Consider the following 18,834-nt stretch of genomic DNA (forward strand, 5'->3'; position numbering starts at 1 on the left):
GCCGAATAAAAAGATTAAATGTGATGGTTTTCAAAAGTTAAAATTGTTGAAAACGATTGGCTAGACAGGTTAGCAGATATCTGATTGGTAGAGAGAATTATGAAAAGGTTACTAACAAAAACATATAAATAAATAATAAGTAACATAGGAAAACAATCTATATTCCTATAAATGGCAACAAAAGCATGAAGGTAAACAGATCAAATCCCCACAAAGTGATGCTCAGTAAATAAACAAAGCAATGTTTCAGAGCTGCGGCTCCTTTGGTCCTGAAATATCAATTATATAGAAATATGGTGTATAATTTCTCATTTTAAGTTAAGTCACAGATGAATAAGCTCTGGCTTACCTTATCACCATCTCCATATTACACCAGTTCTCCTCTCCAAGTACACTCATGTTGCTACTGAAAATATCACAGCACAGTTCGCCATAAGACATCAAATCCTCCTCATAACAGTGACTGTAGTGGTGGTGAAAATCTTGTTGCTGAAGAATCTCGTTGCTTTCTGTGACTGAAGGGTGACGGGAGATTCATTTAATAACGACACAAGCAATCTGTGAAGTCTAATAGCTCACATACTCCCAAAAGTGTCACAAAACTCTTACCATTGTTCTTGTACGTGCCGTTGTTGGTATCTGAAAGAGTGAAAAATGCGATTATGAATGTGCTTGCGAAGAGATTATGCAAGTGTAAATAATGCAAACATTACATACGCTCGTTCAAAGATTCATTCAGTTCTTTCTGTGCATTTTCAGTTTTGACTCTGAGACTCTCATCTGGAGAAAAAAAGAACATTAAAAAACGACTAAAAGACATTTTATCATTTCTAATTATTTTCAATATAGGGTGAATAATGCATACGAGTCTTTAAGAAGAAAAAGGAAGAAATGTTAAATAATACTTCATTTTACTAGTTGTTCCACTTTAACTAACGTAAGTTTAATCTTTTATTGAAGTGCGCCAAAAGCCACATTGTTGGGTATAACATATCCAAATTATAATCATATAAACACCCAGAGAACCATCGGTAGCACTTTATTTTACAGTCCTGTTCCCCATGTACATATACGATGTACTTATTACAGTAATTACAATAACTGGGTAATAACTAGGTACTAACCCTGAACCTACCCCTAACTCTTGTAGCTACCTTATATTACTCAGTATTTTCTTACATTGTAAGCACACGTACTGTAAAATAAAGTGCAGCTGAAATAGGTTCCTTTTTCATAGCTTGAGACTTTACTAAATATAAACTTTGACTCATCCTAAAACTATTTAAATAAAAAAGAAACAATTGAGACAATGTTAACGTGCACTAAGAGTATAGAGGTATAAACTATATATATGAAAGATGAGTTCATATTGAGACATCTCACATTTGATGACAGAGAGATTTGAAACACTGAGACGTGAAATTACTGTTGTTTCCTGAGAAGAGTATAAGAAGCATAAGAAGGTCTCAATTTTCTCTCTGTTTATAGAAGAAATAACTGAGAATATCTATTTGAGAATGTTTTGAAATGATTCAGTAGTTGGTCTCTTACCTTCAACAGCTGTTCTGTTATCTTGTGTCATTTGACCTGCGAATAAAAATTAATGATCATCCATGCTGCTACCAGACATTCATTAACACTATAATTTCTTATAAATCTATTCTCTTGCAAACATGTTGGTTTGGTAGCTCACAAGTCAGCGGAAAAAAGAAAGGCTTGTAATGTGGTTGCATGTCTTCTAGATAACATCTTGAGAGTCCAAAAGTGATGGCATTAGGCAGATGTTCATACAGCTAAAGTAAACTCATAAGTTATCTTAGATCTTAGACCGAAGATCTCCTACCACAGATCAGAGATGGATCCAGCAACAGCAAAAGTAGTCCGGAGAGATATAACATAGTGCAAGACAAATAAAGAATAGCAACTACATAGACTGAGTTAAGCTGTTAAGTGAATAAATGGACATGAGTTTGCTGTGGCTGGAACATTTAACAGGAGAAACAAAAGAGGGGAGGAACAGGGAGACTGTCATTGTGTGTGTGTGTGTGTGTGTGTGTGTGTGTGTGTGGCTAAAGAAAATACCCCACCCTTTACGAGCCTCTTGGAGTTCACGGATAGTTTGGGATGAGACATTTCTTTGGAGCAGAACTATTGCCTTCCTGCCCTGATAAGTTTCTGCGAAGTGAGTTTTCTCAGTGGACAGTGGGAATTATGCAACTTAATTATAGGGTTATATGATTCCTACTGCTAATTTCAAATGGCTTTTCAACATAAAGTTCACGATGTAAGTATGTTTTAGTATCAGATATGTTTCATTAGCATGTATGTAAAAGCCTGAATGGTTTTTTGCATGCACACACTCTTAGAATAAAGGGTTCAAAGGGGTTCTATTTAGAACTCTCGTGTTCTTGATTCAATTTTAAATAATCATTTATGCTAAAAAAGGTTCTATATAAGGAGAAATGTTTTGATTGCATAGTACTTTCATGTTTGAAAGGTTATTTTCTAGTGATAAAGTACGTTTATGATCTGCTTAACTGATCAAATTTAATCAAAGTTAAAAATTAATTGAAACAAAATCCATAAAATGTTCCTCATGATGGGAACCCTCATATATGAAGCACTTGAGAGGTTTGAACCCGTGCGGTTATACATGTATCCTATATGAGACTGGCTAACCTTTAAAACTGTGGTAAATGTGCTCTATTTCCGATCCAGATTACCCGATTGCCCACGTTAGCTAACATGTTATAAGTTTTGTACCGTGCAGGTTTCAGAGACGCATATTGTTTCCGCTACAACTGTGTTAAAAGAAATGACTATAAATCAACTTTTATTATTTACTTTCCCTATTTTACTATTAGTAAATCATAAGATTGTGATTATTAAGTGAATTTTTTTGTCTGTGAATGACATACTGTATTGTATTATAAAGAAATAAACATATCTTTAAGACCACATTTTGATATCATGACTAATTATTTTCACTAGAATTTCAGTTTAAGTGACATCTTGTGGTTTGCCAGGTGTGACCCAAACTTGTTTGCTGTTTTTTCTAGAAACATTTCCTTTCAGACTGACACCTTTCCCAGTTTCTGTTTTTAAACTTTCCACCGCCAATTTAGTTTCATTCTCTTGTTGATGGCAATAAAAATACGTTACGTAATGAACAGTAATTGGTTGTTTACAGTTGCTCTTATGTGTGAATTTTCTGATGTACATATTCCCACAGTATTCTGAGATAGATAAAGCTTTCCATTTCAATGCAATCATCATTACAGTGACAGGAAGAGTAATCTAACATTATCATCATGATAAGTAAATAAACACTTCACATAAACAGCTGAATTATGTGACACAAAAACACTCTAGGCTTTACAGAAACTGTATTTCACATAATGCACGCTGCATGTTTTATACATTTGAACAGCTGAAAGGTGTCTAATTCTCATGATGAAGTGCACTTGCATATACTGGAAAGCTAACGGCAAAGGACTAAGCCATTTCAGTGAATGTGGAAAATGTATTCTTAGTTATTCTTAGTTCTTAGTCTCAATGGCAAGAAAGTGTCCCAATCAACCTGGTTCCAAAGAAGAAATGTGTTATGATTACAAAAGAAAGCTTTTGTTAAAACTGTCTCAAATTCAGATAAAATATAACCAGATAAAATATAATTCAGATAAAATATTTGTTGTTCAAATGCATGATTACTGAAAATATATTAATAATGTTTTCGCTCACCATTTGTAGCAGTTTTATGCTTTAAGCAGTAAAACAGGCAGCTCATTTCATACATGATGGAATGAAAGAAACTATAAATTTGAAAAGATGCAAGAAAATTACTGGAACACAGAATTTCGTTTTCATCGCCAAACATAGCAACACATTGTATTTTTTTTGTGTGTTAATGGTGTTTTTTTTGCATCCGCTCATATACGTGCCATCAGGGGATCTCCAGACCAAGGTCTCTATATTTAAACATACAACATGCGGCTGATTTGCGTGAGGTTGTAGGCTGTTTGCGGACAATCGTTACTCTGAACACACGAGAGGTTGACATGCAACCAGGCTTGGCATACTTTGTCTACAAGGTCTTATATTGTAAACAAATCAACAGAAAAGATTTCATTTGTAATTTTTGTTCATATTAATCCAAATACTGTAAGTAAACTCTTAGAATGAATCTATTTAAAGAATACTTTAATATAAAGAATACTTTAAATAGATTAGCGTGACTGCTGATCGTCTCATTTTCACAGTCATTACATCGTTGGGGTTTTAAAAGTCTGAAATTACACTAAAATTTTTTAGATTTTTTTTTATTTAATCCTAGAAATAAATGTATTTATACATTTTTTAAAATATATATAAAAGCTGTATGAAAAACAAATACTAAAGACATTCTCAAATTCTTGTAAATTTGACCAATTCAGTGTTCTCAAATTCATTTATATTTTAATAATAATAATAAACTTTATTTATATATCACTTTTAGCGCAAAGTGATTTACAAAAGGTAAAAAGAGCTTTACAAAATATACACTCAGGCAGACATAATAAAACAAAGACAATATATTACATAAAACAAAAGATCCAAAACACACAAAAAGACCTTTTTAGATGCCAAACCATGTAGTGCTTTATATGTCAATAATGAAGCTAAAACTGGAGTAATATGATTAAAAGACCTAGTTTGTGTCAGTAATCTAGCAACAGCATTTTGTACTAATTGAAGCTGTGATAAAATGTTGATTTAAAGTAGAAATAATCAAGTCAAGATGAAATAAAAGCATGAATAAGCTTCTCTGTCTTATGTAAAATCTGTCTCACTTTGGGAATATTTCTTAACTGATAAGAACACGACTGAACCAACTTTTCAACTTTATATTCAAAATTCAAATAGGTGTCAAAAATAAAAAGCCAAATTTTCACTGCCTGCTGAATATTGGGGAATACCTTATTAAGCTGACCGATTATCACAACTTATAACAGCTTTATCAATATTTAATTGCAGAAAATTACAAGCCATCGAGTTTTTATATCAGCTAAGCATGCTTAGAGGAAATCTAAGCTTGGAAGATCATTGGATATCTTAGCAGTGAAAATTATATTGTTTCCGGATTACGGATCAATTGAAAACAAAATTGGTCCTAACAGGAAGCCCTGTGGAACACCACAGTTAATTTATTGTTACACTGATAATACAATATAAGAAAATGTTCGTATTACATTTTACTAAATAAAAATATAAAACAGAAGCATTTTCACTAGTGATGTGTCAGACTTTTGCACATCATATATCAGTTTATTTAGATCTTATAATACCTAACAAGTCTTCAGGACAAAACAGTCAAATAACTACTAGCATTACATATAAATGTCGTCAACTAGTTGGTTGTTATATTTAAATATGTCTATATCTATATATGTTTTTGTTTCTCAGACTCTTGCCTCTATCACTGCTGTAAACTGTGATTTTTGACATGAAGCAAGTAACACTCCAGGCAGTGTCAAATGAAACAGGACTCGTTTCTGCAAATATCTCACAGGAAATGGGCCATAGCTGGTTTGGCAGTGCTGCCACTACTAAACATCTGTCACATCCTGTCACATATTACACAAAAAGCTGCCCTGTACTGATCAATATCTTTATTTTGGGCACAGTTATCTAAATGGCATCCAGGACTCTGCGCAAACAGTCCCATGTGTTCATGTCTGCATGCGTCCAGCAGCTCGTATCTGTAAGGAAATGCTCTGTCCACTGCCAAACACAAGATAATCATAAAATGAACAGATGAATACAGAAAAACACAGCACGAGTGAAAGTGCTGATCTGAAAACATGGGATCTTTTTACAGCTGGGTGTGAAATTAACAACCGCCACCAGCCAAATGTGGGCACGTTTTGCACACTTGTGGGCAATTTTGCTTATTTGCGTATTTTGCTTATCTTGTGACCTGTACAATTTTTGCAACTAACAAAAATATAGTGTTTGTAAAAGACAAATGTTTGCAAGCCTTTTTAGAGCTGAATTAATCTAATTTAATGTATCGCGTGAACAAGTTGCCATGCATCAAAATGAACCAAAATCATTATAACAATTATCTATTTAGATTAAATAGCTATAAGAAGACTTCTTGAGTTGTATTAATGTAAAAAGTTAAAATATTTATGTAATAATTGTCTTACACAGTTACAAAGTGCTTGGTAATGCTATTTCTTGCATTCTGACTTATTTACACTGTTAAAGAGTTGCATTCTCATGCTAAACATGGCCAAAGTTTCAAAACACGAGTTGGACGTATGATGGAGTATTTCTGTGCCAAATCCACTACTTCCGGTTTCGGGTACAGGATTCGGAGAGTTTTTTTCGAGTGTGTCCTGTATGACATCAAAAGAGAGCGGAATTCCTTGTATAGGCACTTCTCCCTGATAAGCGTGCACACACACATCACCCAGAGCAAGAGCAAGAGCAAGAGCACGCCCATCAACGCGTTTCGTTCGGGATACGGAAGCCGAGAGATTTTTCAACAATGACTGTGTCCCAATTCAGATGCTGCACCCTTTGAAGGCTGCATACATCATCAAGGCAGTCTAATTTAAGAAAAATAACCATTAGATTGCAATATAAGAAAGAAATTACAGTATTTTACACATCACAATGAATATCAGTCAATTTTATTACGGTTACTTTTCTTAAATAAGACATACTTGATGAAGTATTCAGCCTTCAAATGCGACCTCCGGAGGATGCAGCCTCCGAAATGAAATGCAGCTCCTGTCAACAAAGGAGTGTGTTTTTGGTTGTGGGGGAAAGATTACCTTTTTCAGCTTCCCAAAGAACCCAGCGAACAGAGGATGGAGTTTTTTTTTTTCCGAGGCAGCAACGGAGTTGTGCATGTATATTTGTTTGTTCCTGGGAATTCGGTGACGAATACTTTGTAAACAAGTCCCAGTAAAGCTGCATCAGATGTCTGTGTTTTGTTGGCATTCGGCATGCAAGTGCATATAATGTAAACAACACAAACGTTTTTGTTCCCTTTTTATTTATAATGATGTCGCAGCTAGCGTGTGATCTCTGCACAGAAGCTGCGTGCGCTCGTGACTCTTTAGCTCCGCCCACGGCACTGATGGCAGGCACGCCTCCAGGAGTTCGGCTTTTTTCGGAAAGACTTGGTTTAGCGTATCTATCTTTTATAAATATAACAAAACTAAAGACTTTTCGGAGATATGAAGGATGCATTGTTACTCTATATGTACTCAAGTTTAACATGAGATTGGCAGAAACTGTGTGTAATACCCCTCCTTTAAATGCCACACACACCCATCAACACTTGGTTCATAGAACATGACAATGGTAACGGTCAACTAACCAGTCATTTTAACAGAGGAACAAATCCGTGCTAACATCACAACTTACTAAACATGAAAAAATGAAATAAAATCAGCAACAAAAATGTACATAAAAATGGCAAATGATCAACCAACAAAACTAGTTTAAGTATTTCTGGGAAGAGGGTTAATGGGGCTGAACCACAAAATCATGTTTTTAGACTAAAAAAATGCAACCTGCTGCTATGCTAAAAGAAACACACACACACACATAATAATAAATATTTAAAAAATCATGATTTTTTTTTTTTTGCTATATTTGAATATTCAAATAGAAAATAAAAAAAATAAAAATGGCCTGCAAAAGTGAGTTGGTAAAATTGTGTTATTATAAAAACAGTGAACTTCATGCTCTGAGCTAGTCTAGAGACATCAAAAAAATTGTCTGTGCATAATCATTCAGATTGGAACTTGTCCAGTTGCACCAAGTGAGCATACTTCCTGTGTCACTCGATAACACAGCTCGAGCCGAGACAAAATTGGTTGCACAAAATACCAGCTCATAAGCCAAGGGTGTGTTCATTTAATTTCACCCTAATGACTTGATTGCAATCACACACATAACTTAGTTTAAATTACATACCAAGAAATGCGGAAAGCAATAAAAAGCATAAAAACAGAAACGCAATTCAAAAATGTACGAGTGGTTCATAAAGGATTGTGTCGAAATGAAATTCTAGCTTTCAGGTGTCGTTTGTGTGATGTTAAAATGATTAAAAAGTGTAATTTTTTACTTACAAATCTAATTTTTTACAAAACACTGACTCTAAAACCTATAGTTAGCGGCCTTTCTGGTTACTGACAACACTCCTCACATGAAGGGATTTAATAAAGTTTGATGTTACCAAATTGCTGAGTACAAATGAAACTTCTTGGAGCAGTCATTTGCATTGAAAACATACAATATATATGGCCAATATATATTACATAATAATAAAAAAAAAACCTCATGCCTGCAGTTTGCAGCTTTACTTTAACCTAATACAATGCCACAACCAAAACAAGGTCAAATGTGATGTGTGTGTGTGAGTTTCTAATGAACTGAGAACAGCATGCTTCAAGTAAACATTATACCCATCAACGACCTGCCAACCACAAACTACTGAAAACAAAACAGAGAAACGGGTGGGAAAGAGAAAGGGTGTAGGGCATTGTGTGAGAAAGAGAGAGAAGATGTGCCCTCTGAGAGTCATTTGAATTTCACTCTGCACTACACTATTTACTATTTAACATGCACAACAGTGTGTACACACACACACACACACACACACACACACACACACACACACACACACACACACAAACAAACACACAAAAAAACAAACAAACTCAATAGGGATCATGTTCTGATCATTATTGCAAATGAAGTGATAAGATCACCCTGAAAGGGTTTACTATGTGATACTGACCAATTGACTGAACGTGATCCTGCTTTTTACATGCTACTTACCACATAAATAAATAACTGGACTTGAATACTGAACTGAAATGAAATTATATAGAATTTTCTCAAATGTCTCATGGAATATGTTTCTGAATAGAATGCTTAAACTTACTTTGTTGTGCAAAGATAATGCTTCTCATTTATAAGTTTAAAAGGTTGTGGTGTTTTGGTGCTACACTCATCCACCCTTGTAGAGTCGACCTCAGATTCCACTGATTAAAACCTACAATATAACCACAATGCAACCTATGGTCTCTGCACTATGAGGAACCAGTATGACATTCTGCTGAACTCAAGACCAACCCAAGAGACCCAGACCAGTTAAACAAACATCTCTCATGCCAAGCATGTCACTCAAAATGAGCTCAAAATGTCAAACATACTGGCAAATATTTTTCTGTATTATATTTAATATGGAAAATAATGATAAATATACACATAAATAATTATATATAAAGAGAATATGAAGAGTGCATTTGCAAAAACAGATAACGGCTTTTCTGACTAAATGTATTTAGGGTTCAGAACGTGCTATATGTGGAGAATAATGCACAGCAGTCAGTTCATTTTTTTCAAAAGTGGCATTTATCGGTTTTTGCAAATTAACTCTTCATATATATATATATATATATATATGTGTGTGTGTGTGTGTATAATGCAAAACATATATGTAACTATATATTTAAATGTCAAACAAGAGTTTCTTAAATTAAAGGGTTAGTTCACCCAAAAATGAAAATGATGTCATTTTTTTACTCATGTCGTTCCACACCCGTAAGACCTTCGTTCATCTTCGGAACACAAATTAAGATATTTTTGATGAAATCCGATGGCTCAGTGAGGCCTCCATTAACAGCAAGATAATTAACACTTTCAGATGTCCAAAAACATACTAAAAACATATTTAAAACAGTTTATGTGACTACAGTGGTTCTACCTTAATATTATAAAGCATCGAGAATACTTTTTGTGCGCCAAAAAACAACAAAATAACTTTTCAACAATATCTAGTAATGGCTGATTTCAAAACACTGCTTCAAAGCTTAATAATATTAAGGTTGAACCACTGTAGTCACATGAACTGTTTTAAATATGTCTTTAGTAGCTTTCTGGGCATCTGAAAGTGTTAATTATCTTGCTGTTAATGGAGGCCTCACTGAGCCATCGGATTTCATCAAAAATATCTTAATTTGTGTTCCGAAGATGAACGAAGGTCTTACGGGTGTAGAACGACATGAGGGTGAGTAATTAATGACATTTTTTTATTTTTTGGGTGAACTAACCCTTTAATGTAAGCATTACAAAAATATCACTATATTTATTTTCCTTGTCACTCAAAATAAACTGCTGAACATGAATATACTGGCAAATATTGTTATAGTATTTTTAATATGGAAAATAATGATAAATATACATATATGAATATTAAATTTATTTTATATATATATATATATATTATTCAGACATTTTTGATATATTTTCACTAGTGGGTGCAGGACACTATACTTCATTTATGTAAGTGAGGATAGCAAAATAAAGTAAACTGTGACATATTATACCCAAAAATTCTTCATACAGTGGACTACCAGTAAAATTGATAAAAATTTGGAACCAAAAATTATTTAGACACTTTAACCTGACCATGTTTTGCTCAAGTGTTATCTGACATAATTAAGATTATTTTTTTCTGACACAGTTTAACACTGAGATCTTGTCATATTTTATTACCATTTTTTTAAACTATAGTGAATAAACTGTATTAATGAATGAAATGTTCAAGGTGCTTGCATTAAATGTTAAACAAGAGTTAAAAATAAAATGCTTCCTCAAAAATATCACTATATTTATTTTTCCTTGTGTGTGTTTTTGTGTGTGTTCACCAAAAGAAAACTTTATGCCGACAATGACCGCCTAAATTAGTCTAGATTTCTTATTTTGTGTGGTAAAACTGAAAACTTTATTTAAAAAAAAATGTGGTATAGAAACAATTGCTGAAATTGCTGGTAAATTTCACAAATAATTAGACGCAAAATTTTAAGTAGTATTTTCTTGTAAAATGTACTCCAGTTATCTTTGTTTTATTTACCTGTACAACTTTGAAAAATAATTTTTTTACAGTGTACCTTCTAAAAGCATATCTCTATGCATATCCTGTCAGAAAGCTTTAGTTTCGAAATCTGCTTATTACAGATTATCTGATTTAGCAAGTTCAAATTGCTGAAAAGAAAAACTATAAAACGTCATGCTAATATACAGCAATGCAACGTGCAATATGCACAGCGATGCCATGAAATGACACAAGATATATATATATATATATATATATATATATATATATATATATTAATGCGGTTATCATCACTGTTCACACGCTTAAGTGTCACAGATGTTTTTTGTTTTGCAACACCATCTTAGGGTGTTCAACTAAGAAATCAACGACCACACTTAAACACGCCTCCTTCAGAGATGTTTATCGGTTTCTTTGTGCTTTAGATGTTTTGGTGTGAAATGTGGGGCAATGCAAAGTCAGCCAAACAAAGAAGTAAAAGACCAAATAGGGTGACAGGCAGAGCACCATCCTTCTCTCAGAGTGACACTGGCCCCCAAACAGCAGAGAACTTCAGATACAAACCACTGAGGTCTGAATTACAGAGAAGAGACTCATAATACAAGAGATCCTGAAGATCCACACTCAGAGGTGAGTCAAAGCAGGTTTGTCCTATTGCATTTGAAACTTGTCAGGTTTACAGATGTCCACACTAATCAGAATGATGGATAGATCCCATTTTAAATAATAGAACGACATTTCTTCCCACTGATTCTGCATTAATATCTGTGGTTTATGCTGAAATAAAATGTTTTATTTTTTCGCAGACATATAATATTTTCATTTCAAACAAATATATTATAATATTTATATACATATATATGTATATTTATATATACATATACATTTATAAATGAATGTATATATATATATATATATATATATATATATATAATGTTGATTGTAAATAGTTTGCTTTTCATGCCTATGATTTTTTTGACAGAACCTATGGTTTGGTACACTAATGCATTACTTTAAAAATTATCATTTTTTTTCTATATTCCCAGTTGTCAAGTTTTGTGCGTATATATTGTGTGTATATATATATATATATATATACATATATACATATATATATATTAAAATGTATAAATTAAAATGTGTTTCCCCACATTTATAAAAAAATGTAATGAAAAAATAATTGTACTTGAATGTAAATGATAGGATATCAATGAAATAGCAAAGAAAGATTAAAAGACTTTTTTTTTATCATTGTCGTTATTTAATGCTGCGTCTTCATATAGCTAGTAATAAATAAATAATCAAACATTGTTATAAATTGCTAAGAAATATATTTTTTACTATTTTTTACAGGGTTTGGTCATTAAAGGGTTAATAATTTAACTACAGAGCATAAAATAGAACAATAACACATTTTAAGACAAATAAAAATGTATACACTGTTCATTAGTTATGACAAAAACTAGGTCTATATAAAAAGTTGTATTCCGAGACGAATGTGCATGTTTTGATATATTAAAACATACTTTTTTGTCCCGTTTTTTTCTCATTGTTGTAATGTATAAATATATATTTTAGTTCATATTAAACCCGTTTAGCTGCACGCACGATTTATTAAAACAAAGCCAAAACACACATTTGCCACTAACGTTATATCGCTTATCAATATCAACACCTTAAAAATCAATCTCATCACTAAGAGTAAAAGTTTAAATCGACAAGTGAACAATTTAAGATTATTTAAAGCACAGTTTATGAAAACACTTTCTCATGTATTATATATCTTAATTGTTTTGATTTGGTGAATGTTTGATAGCTTACGGTTGTTTCTGAAGCTGAAATCTCCATTAGCTTAAACATATGATGCAGTCCTGACTCCTGATTTTCATTCATCATCATCATCCTCCTCACAACCAGAGAGACGCACAGCAACTTGTTTCTCCACAAGGACATTACTTCAGTCTGCTCTGCTAGCTTCACTTGTGCTCAAATAAAGACCCCGTTCCTCATGATAGCGTTTTAAAGCCCGTTGGCACGCGATGCTGACTAAAAAACGAACGGGGTGTCAGATCCACGCCAACGACTGTCTGCCTTGACACGCGATGAGTAGCGGAATGAGTACAATTTCACTCTAGGCGTTATTTAAAGATTTTTAATAGAGATATTTCGTGCTGGCATTTACCACAAAATACACCTGAAACTAAAGGTGACATTTTTTCGTGACGCATCTGTCTATAGTGTGGCGCGAGTTACTATAGTTACTGTATTTCTTATTGTGACCACGACCGCACGACTTATGTTTTTGTAGTATGGATAGGCATTTTTAAAGAAAAAGTCTTTATTTTAAATAACTACATAATTAATCAAAGACACAAATAAAGGACTATATATATATATTTAATTCACCTGCTATAAGTTCAATTTAAAAATAGCAATAAAAAAGCTGTCCTGAGACGTGAAATATGTGTATAGAATAGTATGTATAAACCAAAAATCTCTTTGGTTATTTTTCAACATTTTTACCTAAAGAATCCTTTTGACCTTCGATTTGAGTTTCAACCCTTAGAAAGTGGTAAACAGGATAAATAAATGCTGCAAGGTTATGGAGTCTCTTTTACAGAAGCAGGAAGCAAATCAATCACTTCACAAGGAAACCTCTCAGATTTTTGTCTTTATTTAATCACACACTGTGAAATTGTGAAGATCGGTTGTGACTCATGTCAATAACCCGAAATGGTTTAATTAAAAAAATCTTTAAACTTTTAAAATTTTGAACACATTATGTTTTACAAAGTATTTTAGCACCTTCCACAACAAAACCTTTTCCTGATATTCCTGATAGTTTGGACATGATTGACTAAATGTTTTAGAAACATGACTTTTCAAGAGCGCCCCTAGTGCTGGAAGCATGCAACAACACAACAGTATTGACATTATTTTAACCATGTAAAGCCTTGACATATGAAATGAAAGTCAGGAAAATCAATTTATTTTTTTAAGCAGTTTATTACTGCTCCAGTTTATTGAACCTTTAAAGAAGATATAAAAGAAAATCTAAAAAATAAATGTGTTTTTGAGGAACATATTTAATAAATCAGGCTTTAATGGTGAAAATATTGAGCTCACAGTCAAGGAGGAAAAAAATCACCTCAGTTTTATTCAGAGCAAAAATATGTCATTTTAATTGTGGGTGGGGGTAAACATATAACACAATGTAATAAAAAGATGACTGAGAGACATCAAAAGCCTGATAGATTTGATACATTTTAACATGATTTTTCAAGAAGAAAAAAAAAAAGATATGATCATGGATCAGTGATGGATAATCAAGTAAATCTAAGTTACTTCAATCCATTAAATGTTCATCTTCACAGCAAAATCCCCAGAGTTAAATCAACTCTGCTCAGAGAACATATAGTCCCTCTCTACATAGAGTTAAAATAACACTGAAGCAGAGTTAAATTTAATGAGATATGCTGTTTGCAGAGTTGTTTAATCTGATCTTGAGAGATTTAATGTCTTTTATCTTCAGTTGATTTCATATAAGGCTGTGGCTGGAAGACATTTGTAGTTATTGTGTTTCTCTTCAGTGATTCTGCTTGTTAACAGCAGGTGTTCATCACTAATACTCAATCATAACTTAATTAATCACTTAATTATCTCATTAACGTGAACTCTGCTTCAGTGTTACTTTAACACTATATAGAGAGGGACCATATGTAATCTGAGCAGAGTTGATTTAACTCTGGGGATTTTGCTGTGTTGAAAATTACTGACAATATAAAAGTTACTCTTACATTAACTTTATAAACAAGCAAAAATGTGGATATATTTGGAATTATGCTAAAATGCATTTTACTTACTAAAAAAATATATACTACCAATCAGAGAGCAGAAGGCATGTAGTGTTTTTTAGCAAAGTTTTGATCATGTTGATCATTCAAAAGCCTTAGAAGTTCATGTATCATGTATGATAGTAGGCTTTATGGTTCACCTTTTACACAATTAGCACACCTGATAAACTGTTTCTGCTTCTCTGCCATGTTTTACAGGTATGGCGAGCTCTGATTCAACTACAGAAGACTTTACAGGCCTAACTTTTGATTATGGGTTGAATTACACTGATTTTGAAGCCAACGTCACTGAATTAGCAGAGCTTTGTGAAGCCAGCAGAGAGCAGGAGCTGACCATTACTGCTGTCCAGACGACCGTCTTCCTCATCGTCTTCATCTTGGGTGTAATTGGGAACGGGCTGGTCATTGCCACATTCGCGCTGTACCGCCGTCTACGTCTACGCTGCATGACCGACGTCTTCCTCTTCTATCTTGCTCTGTCTGACATGCTGCTTCTGCTGACTCTTCCGCTACAGACAGGAGAGGTGCTGATTGGCAGCTGGGTGTTCGGAGAGGCGCTGTGCAAGCTAAATCGGGGCATGTATGCCATCAACACCTGCAGCGGTCTGCTATTGTTGGCGTGCATTAGTGTCGATCGCTATTTGGTGGTGGTTCGCACCAAGGCGGTGCGGAATAAGGGTTCTGGGATGCTGTTTTACAGCACGCTTTCTGCGTTTGGCGTCGCAGTAACCTCTATCATCCTGAGCCTGCCAGACCTGTGCTTCAGCTCCATAGACAACAACATGGGTTCAGACGACCTCTTGTGCGATATGAAAGTTTGGGGCGATGAAGTGAGTAAATGGAAGCTGTGGGCCCAGATGGCAAAGATCGCAGGGTTCTGCATCCCTTGCGTGGCGATGGTGGTGTGTTACGGTGCTATCGGACGCGTGCTGATCCGTGCCGGTGGCAAATGCTGGCGTAGACAGAGGACCCTGCGTTTGATGGCATTGCTGGTGGTTCTTTTCCTGCTTTTCCAGTTACCTTACACTGTGGTACTGCTGATTAAAATATTCACACCCAAACCGAAAATCTGCGAAAAGTGGACCAGGTTCCACCTCTTGGAAAACGTGACACGCAATCTGGCCTGCGTGAGGTGCTGCCTGAACCCTCTGCTTTATGCGCTGGTTGGCGTCCGATTCCGAAATGACATCATCAGGCTGTTGACGGATGCTGGGTGTGTGTGTGCGTGTGTGTCGCATATAATGCCTCACCATGAGAACGGAAGCTCTGTTACGCCGTCCTCCCCGGCTCCAACCACTCTTTCACCCATCTCCTCTACTTACCAATCCTCCAAGAAAACACCTGGCTCAGACACACCTGCTGCAAACACAGGCCAAACATTCATTTTCCCCACACCTATATCTGGTAAAGTGACTTCGGTCATAAGCTGGTGTCATCAATGACTTACCGGGCACATCTGATGACCTGCAATAAATTACTTCTCAGTTTAAAAGTGAAAAGAGACAGAGTTTCATGTATACAAATCTTTTTTTCAACTTTCACAGCTTTAAAGGGGTCATGAACTGCGTTGTTTTATTGTTTTATAATGTTTCCTGGGGTGCACTTATAATGTTAGTATGCTTTTTACATCAAAATTGTCATAATTTAGAAATAAAATGCTTTTTTTCCTACCCTGATTTTAGCCCGCTTATTTGAATGCTCTGTTTTAAGGGGCGTGTCTGCTGTGAGACTTAAGTGTAAACGCCCACCTCTGTGATTGGCTAACATCTTTCCATCTGAAATAGCTAAGTATTACTCTCTCTAAAACTTTTAGCACATTTTTACTATTACAGTTCTCAAGGTTAACTAATCGTGAAAAGTGTTGATTGTAGCATTACATTTAAATCTATGGCATTATATTTAGATCGTGGCATGAAAAGTTGCAGTGATGAACACTGTAGCCAATCACAGACATGAAGCAGAGATCTCATCATTGCAACTCGATTTTTGCACACTAACGAATGCTTTCATCATAACTAACAGTGCAAATGCTTTGTAACTAAGAGAATCGTTCAATAAAATGGGAATTTTGGCGCAAGTCCAGAACTCAGTCACTGATAAACTTGCGCTGTTTGATTGACAGCTCCTGCGATTGTAAAGGGAGCGTGCATTGATCACTTTCTATATATAAATAACCATATTCCTAGCATTAGGATCCTTTGAAAGGTAATGTTATTTTTAGTCGTGTATTGCTCTTCTCTCCTCGTCATCTCACTAACATGTCAGTGGGCGGGGCTAACATTGCAATGATGAAGTAGGCGTTGATTTCTTCTGTGGAGGCAGCATTTCACATATCTATGACAGGCACATTCCAGGACCAATCGTTCGCTGGGCCTGGTGTCAATAAAAGCTTTTATTGGACTAACAATTAAGTTTTCAGTTTTGAAAATTACAGGATATTCTTATAGTACGATGACCTCTTATACATCAAAGGCTCAAGTAAAAGTTGATTTCTCAATTCATGACCCCTTTAAATCAGCACCATAAAAATATGAAATCTTACTGAGGCTCATAATAATTTTATTTTCTCTTTATTTAGTTTGTTGTGCTAGTCTAAAAATGTTAGGTTTCATAATTTCTACATTTTGACTGTTTTGGCTAACTTCAACAGAGCCAGCGAACAAAAACAGCAGGGTGTTTCATTTGCTCCCAATAACATCCTGACTTCTTTTCCTGCTTACAAAGTTAAAAAAAAATTAATACATTAAAAAAATATTTTGCTTTAAATAAATTGTGCATAATTTTTACCATTAAAATAAATGTTTGTTGTACATGTGTTACTCTTTGTTGTCTTAATCTCATTTCTGTATCTTCTTTTTACCTGTATTCAATGCTACTGACAAAACATCAAGATTAAGAATATTTCATATATATGAATTAAGTTTTATATTTCATAATGCTAAGTGAAAATAAATGGAATCTATGTGCTTAATTTGTCTTACATTTTGCAACACATGAACAAGATTGAAGGCCTTTTTTAATCAGCATTTTCGCGCCACCTTGTGGTAAAATGTAAGTAAAGCTATGCAATAATATGATAAAACTTGAGATAAACTAATATAAATAATAAATTGATATAATAATATAACGATAGATGAAAATAACAGATATATGTGAAGTGAAAATGTATAAAATGTTATATGCATACTTTTGATAAAAGCATCTATTAAAGGGATATTTCACCCAAAAATTACAATTTTGTCATTACTTATTCAACTCTTAAATTGTTCCAAACCTGTATTAGTTTCTTCTGTTGAACACAATAGAAGATATTTTGAAGAATGTTAGTAACCAGACAAGTAGGGGAAAAAACTATGGAAGTCAATGGCTATGTCTACACTTTGTTTGTTATTATGAGAGGATTTGTGAGCGTGCAGAACTCAGAGTCCATTCACCGCTCAAAACGCCAGAGTTTTTGTTCAGTGCCAATTTGCGAAATCAACAGATAGACCCATATGCCACTCTTGGTTGGGGCGGGCGGGTATTGGTAGCTACTTGGTAGAATGAAGGAAAGATCATTTAGATTTAGAATAACTAATCAGGTGATAACTTTTTGATATGTGGGAAATAATTCAAAACGAATGTCAAAAAAAAAACATAAATTAAATTAAAAACTAAATCCTCTCTTTCTTGCCGCCCTGACTGTGCTGCCTAGTTCGCCTATAGGCACGTGCCGGCCCTGTCCCGGACTCGCACACTCTAAGAAGAAATGTGTAGAAAAATTACACATATTATGTGTAACACTCTAGTTTACGCATTTTGTGTCAATTTTGCATAAAAACGTGTTGAAAGAATTCAATTGTTTTATACATATTGTGTAGTTTTAAAATGAACACAACCTGTGTATTTGTTCACAGCATCAACACAATCTGTGCGGCCAAGAACACCTGTAATGTGTTAATATTACACATTTACACATCTTTGTGTTTATTTCAGAGGTGAAGACCAGACCTCCAAAACCAAGACCATTCAAGACCAGACCTTCCAAGACCAAAACCAGACCATTCAATCAAGATAATTAATTAATCAAGTGACTAT

At 34.3% G+C, this 18,834-nt stretch overlaps 1 protein-coding gene and 1 long non-coding RNA gene across 2 annotated transcripts; one reads left to right on the plus strand and one right to left on the minus strand.

Moving 5' to 3' along the window:
- Positions 1–399: 399 nt before the first annotated feature.
- LOC127506157 (uncharacterized) lies at positions 400–2,960 on the minus strand. Its single transcript, XR_007927928.1, has 5 exons — positions 1,844–2,960; positions 1,552–1,587; positions 718–780; positions 610–639; positions 400–515 (listed from the first exon to the last, which is right to left on the minus strand). It is a non-coding gene; the product is annotated as an uncharacterized LOC127506157 (long non-coding RNA).
- Positions 2,961–11,211: 8,251 nt separating this feature from the next.
- Positions 11,212–17,567, plus strand: ccr10 (chemokine (C-C motif) receptor 10). The gene is made up of 2 exons (XM_051882350.1): positions 11,212–11,533; positions 14,956–17,567. The coding sequence occupies exon 2, from the start codon at positions 14,958–14,960 to the stop codon at positions 16,197–16,199; it is 1,242 nt and encodes a 413-aa protein (XP_051738310.1). The 5' UTR covers positions 11,212–11,533; positions 14,956–14,957; the 3' UTR covers positions 16,200–17,567.
- Positions 17,568–18,834: the final 1,267 nt, after the last annotated feature.

The sequence above is a fragment of the Ctenopharyngodon idella genome, chromosome 23 (assembly GCF_019924925.1).
Source record: "Ctenopharyngodon idella isolate HZGC_01 chromosome 23, HZGC01, whole genome shotgun sequence".
NCBI lineage: Eukaryota > Metazoa > Chordata > Actinopteri > Cypriniformes > Xenocyprididae > Ctenopharyngodon > Ctenopharyngodon idella.

What these genes read in the sequence shown, in the direction of transcription:
- ccr10 (XM_051882350.1), top strand. Translation starts at nt 14,958, where the DNA reads ATGGCGAGCTCTGATTCAACTACAGAAGACTTTACAGGCCTAACTTTT.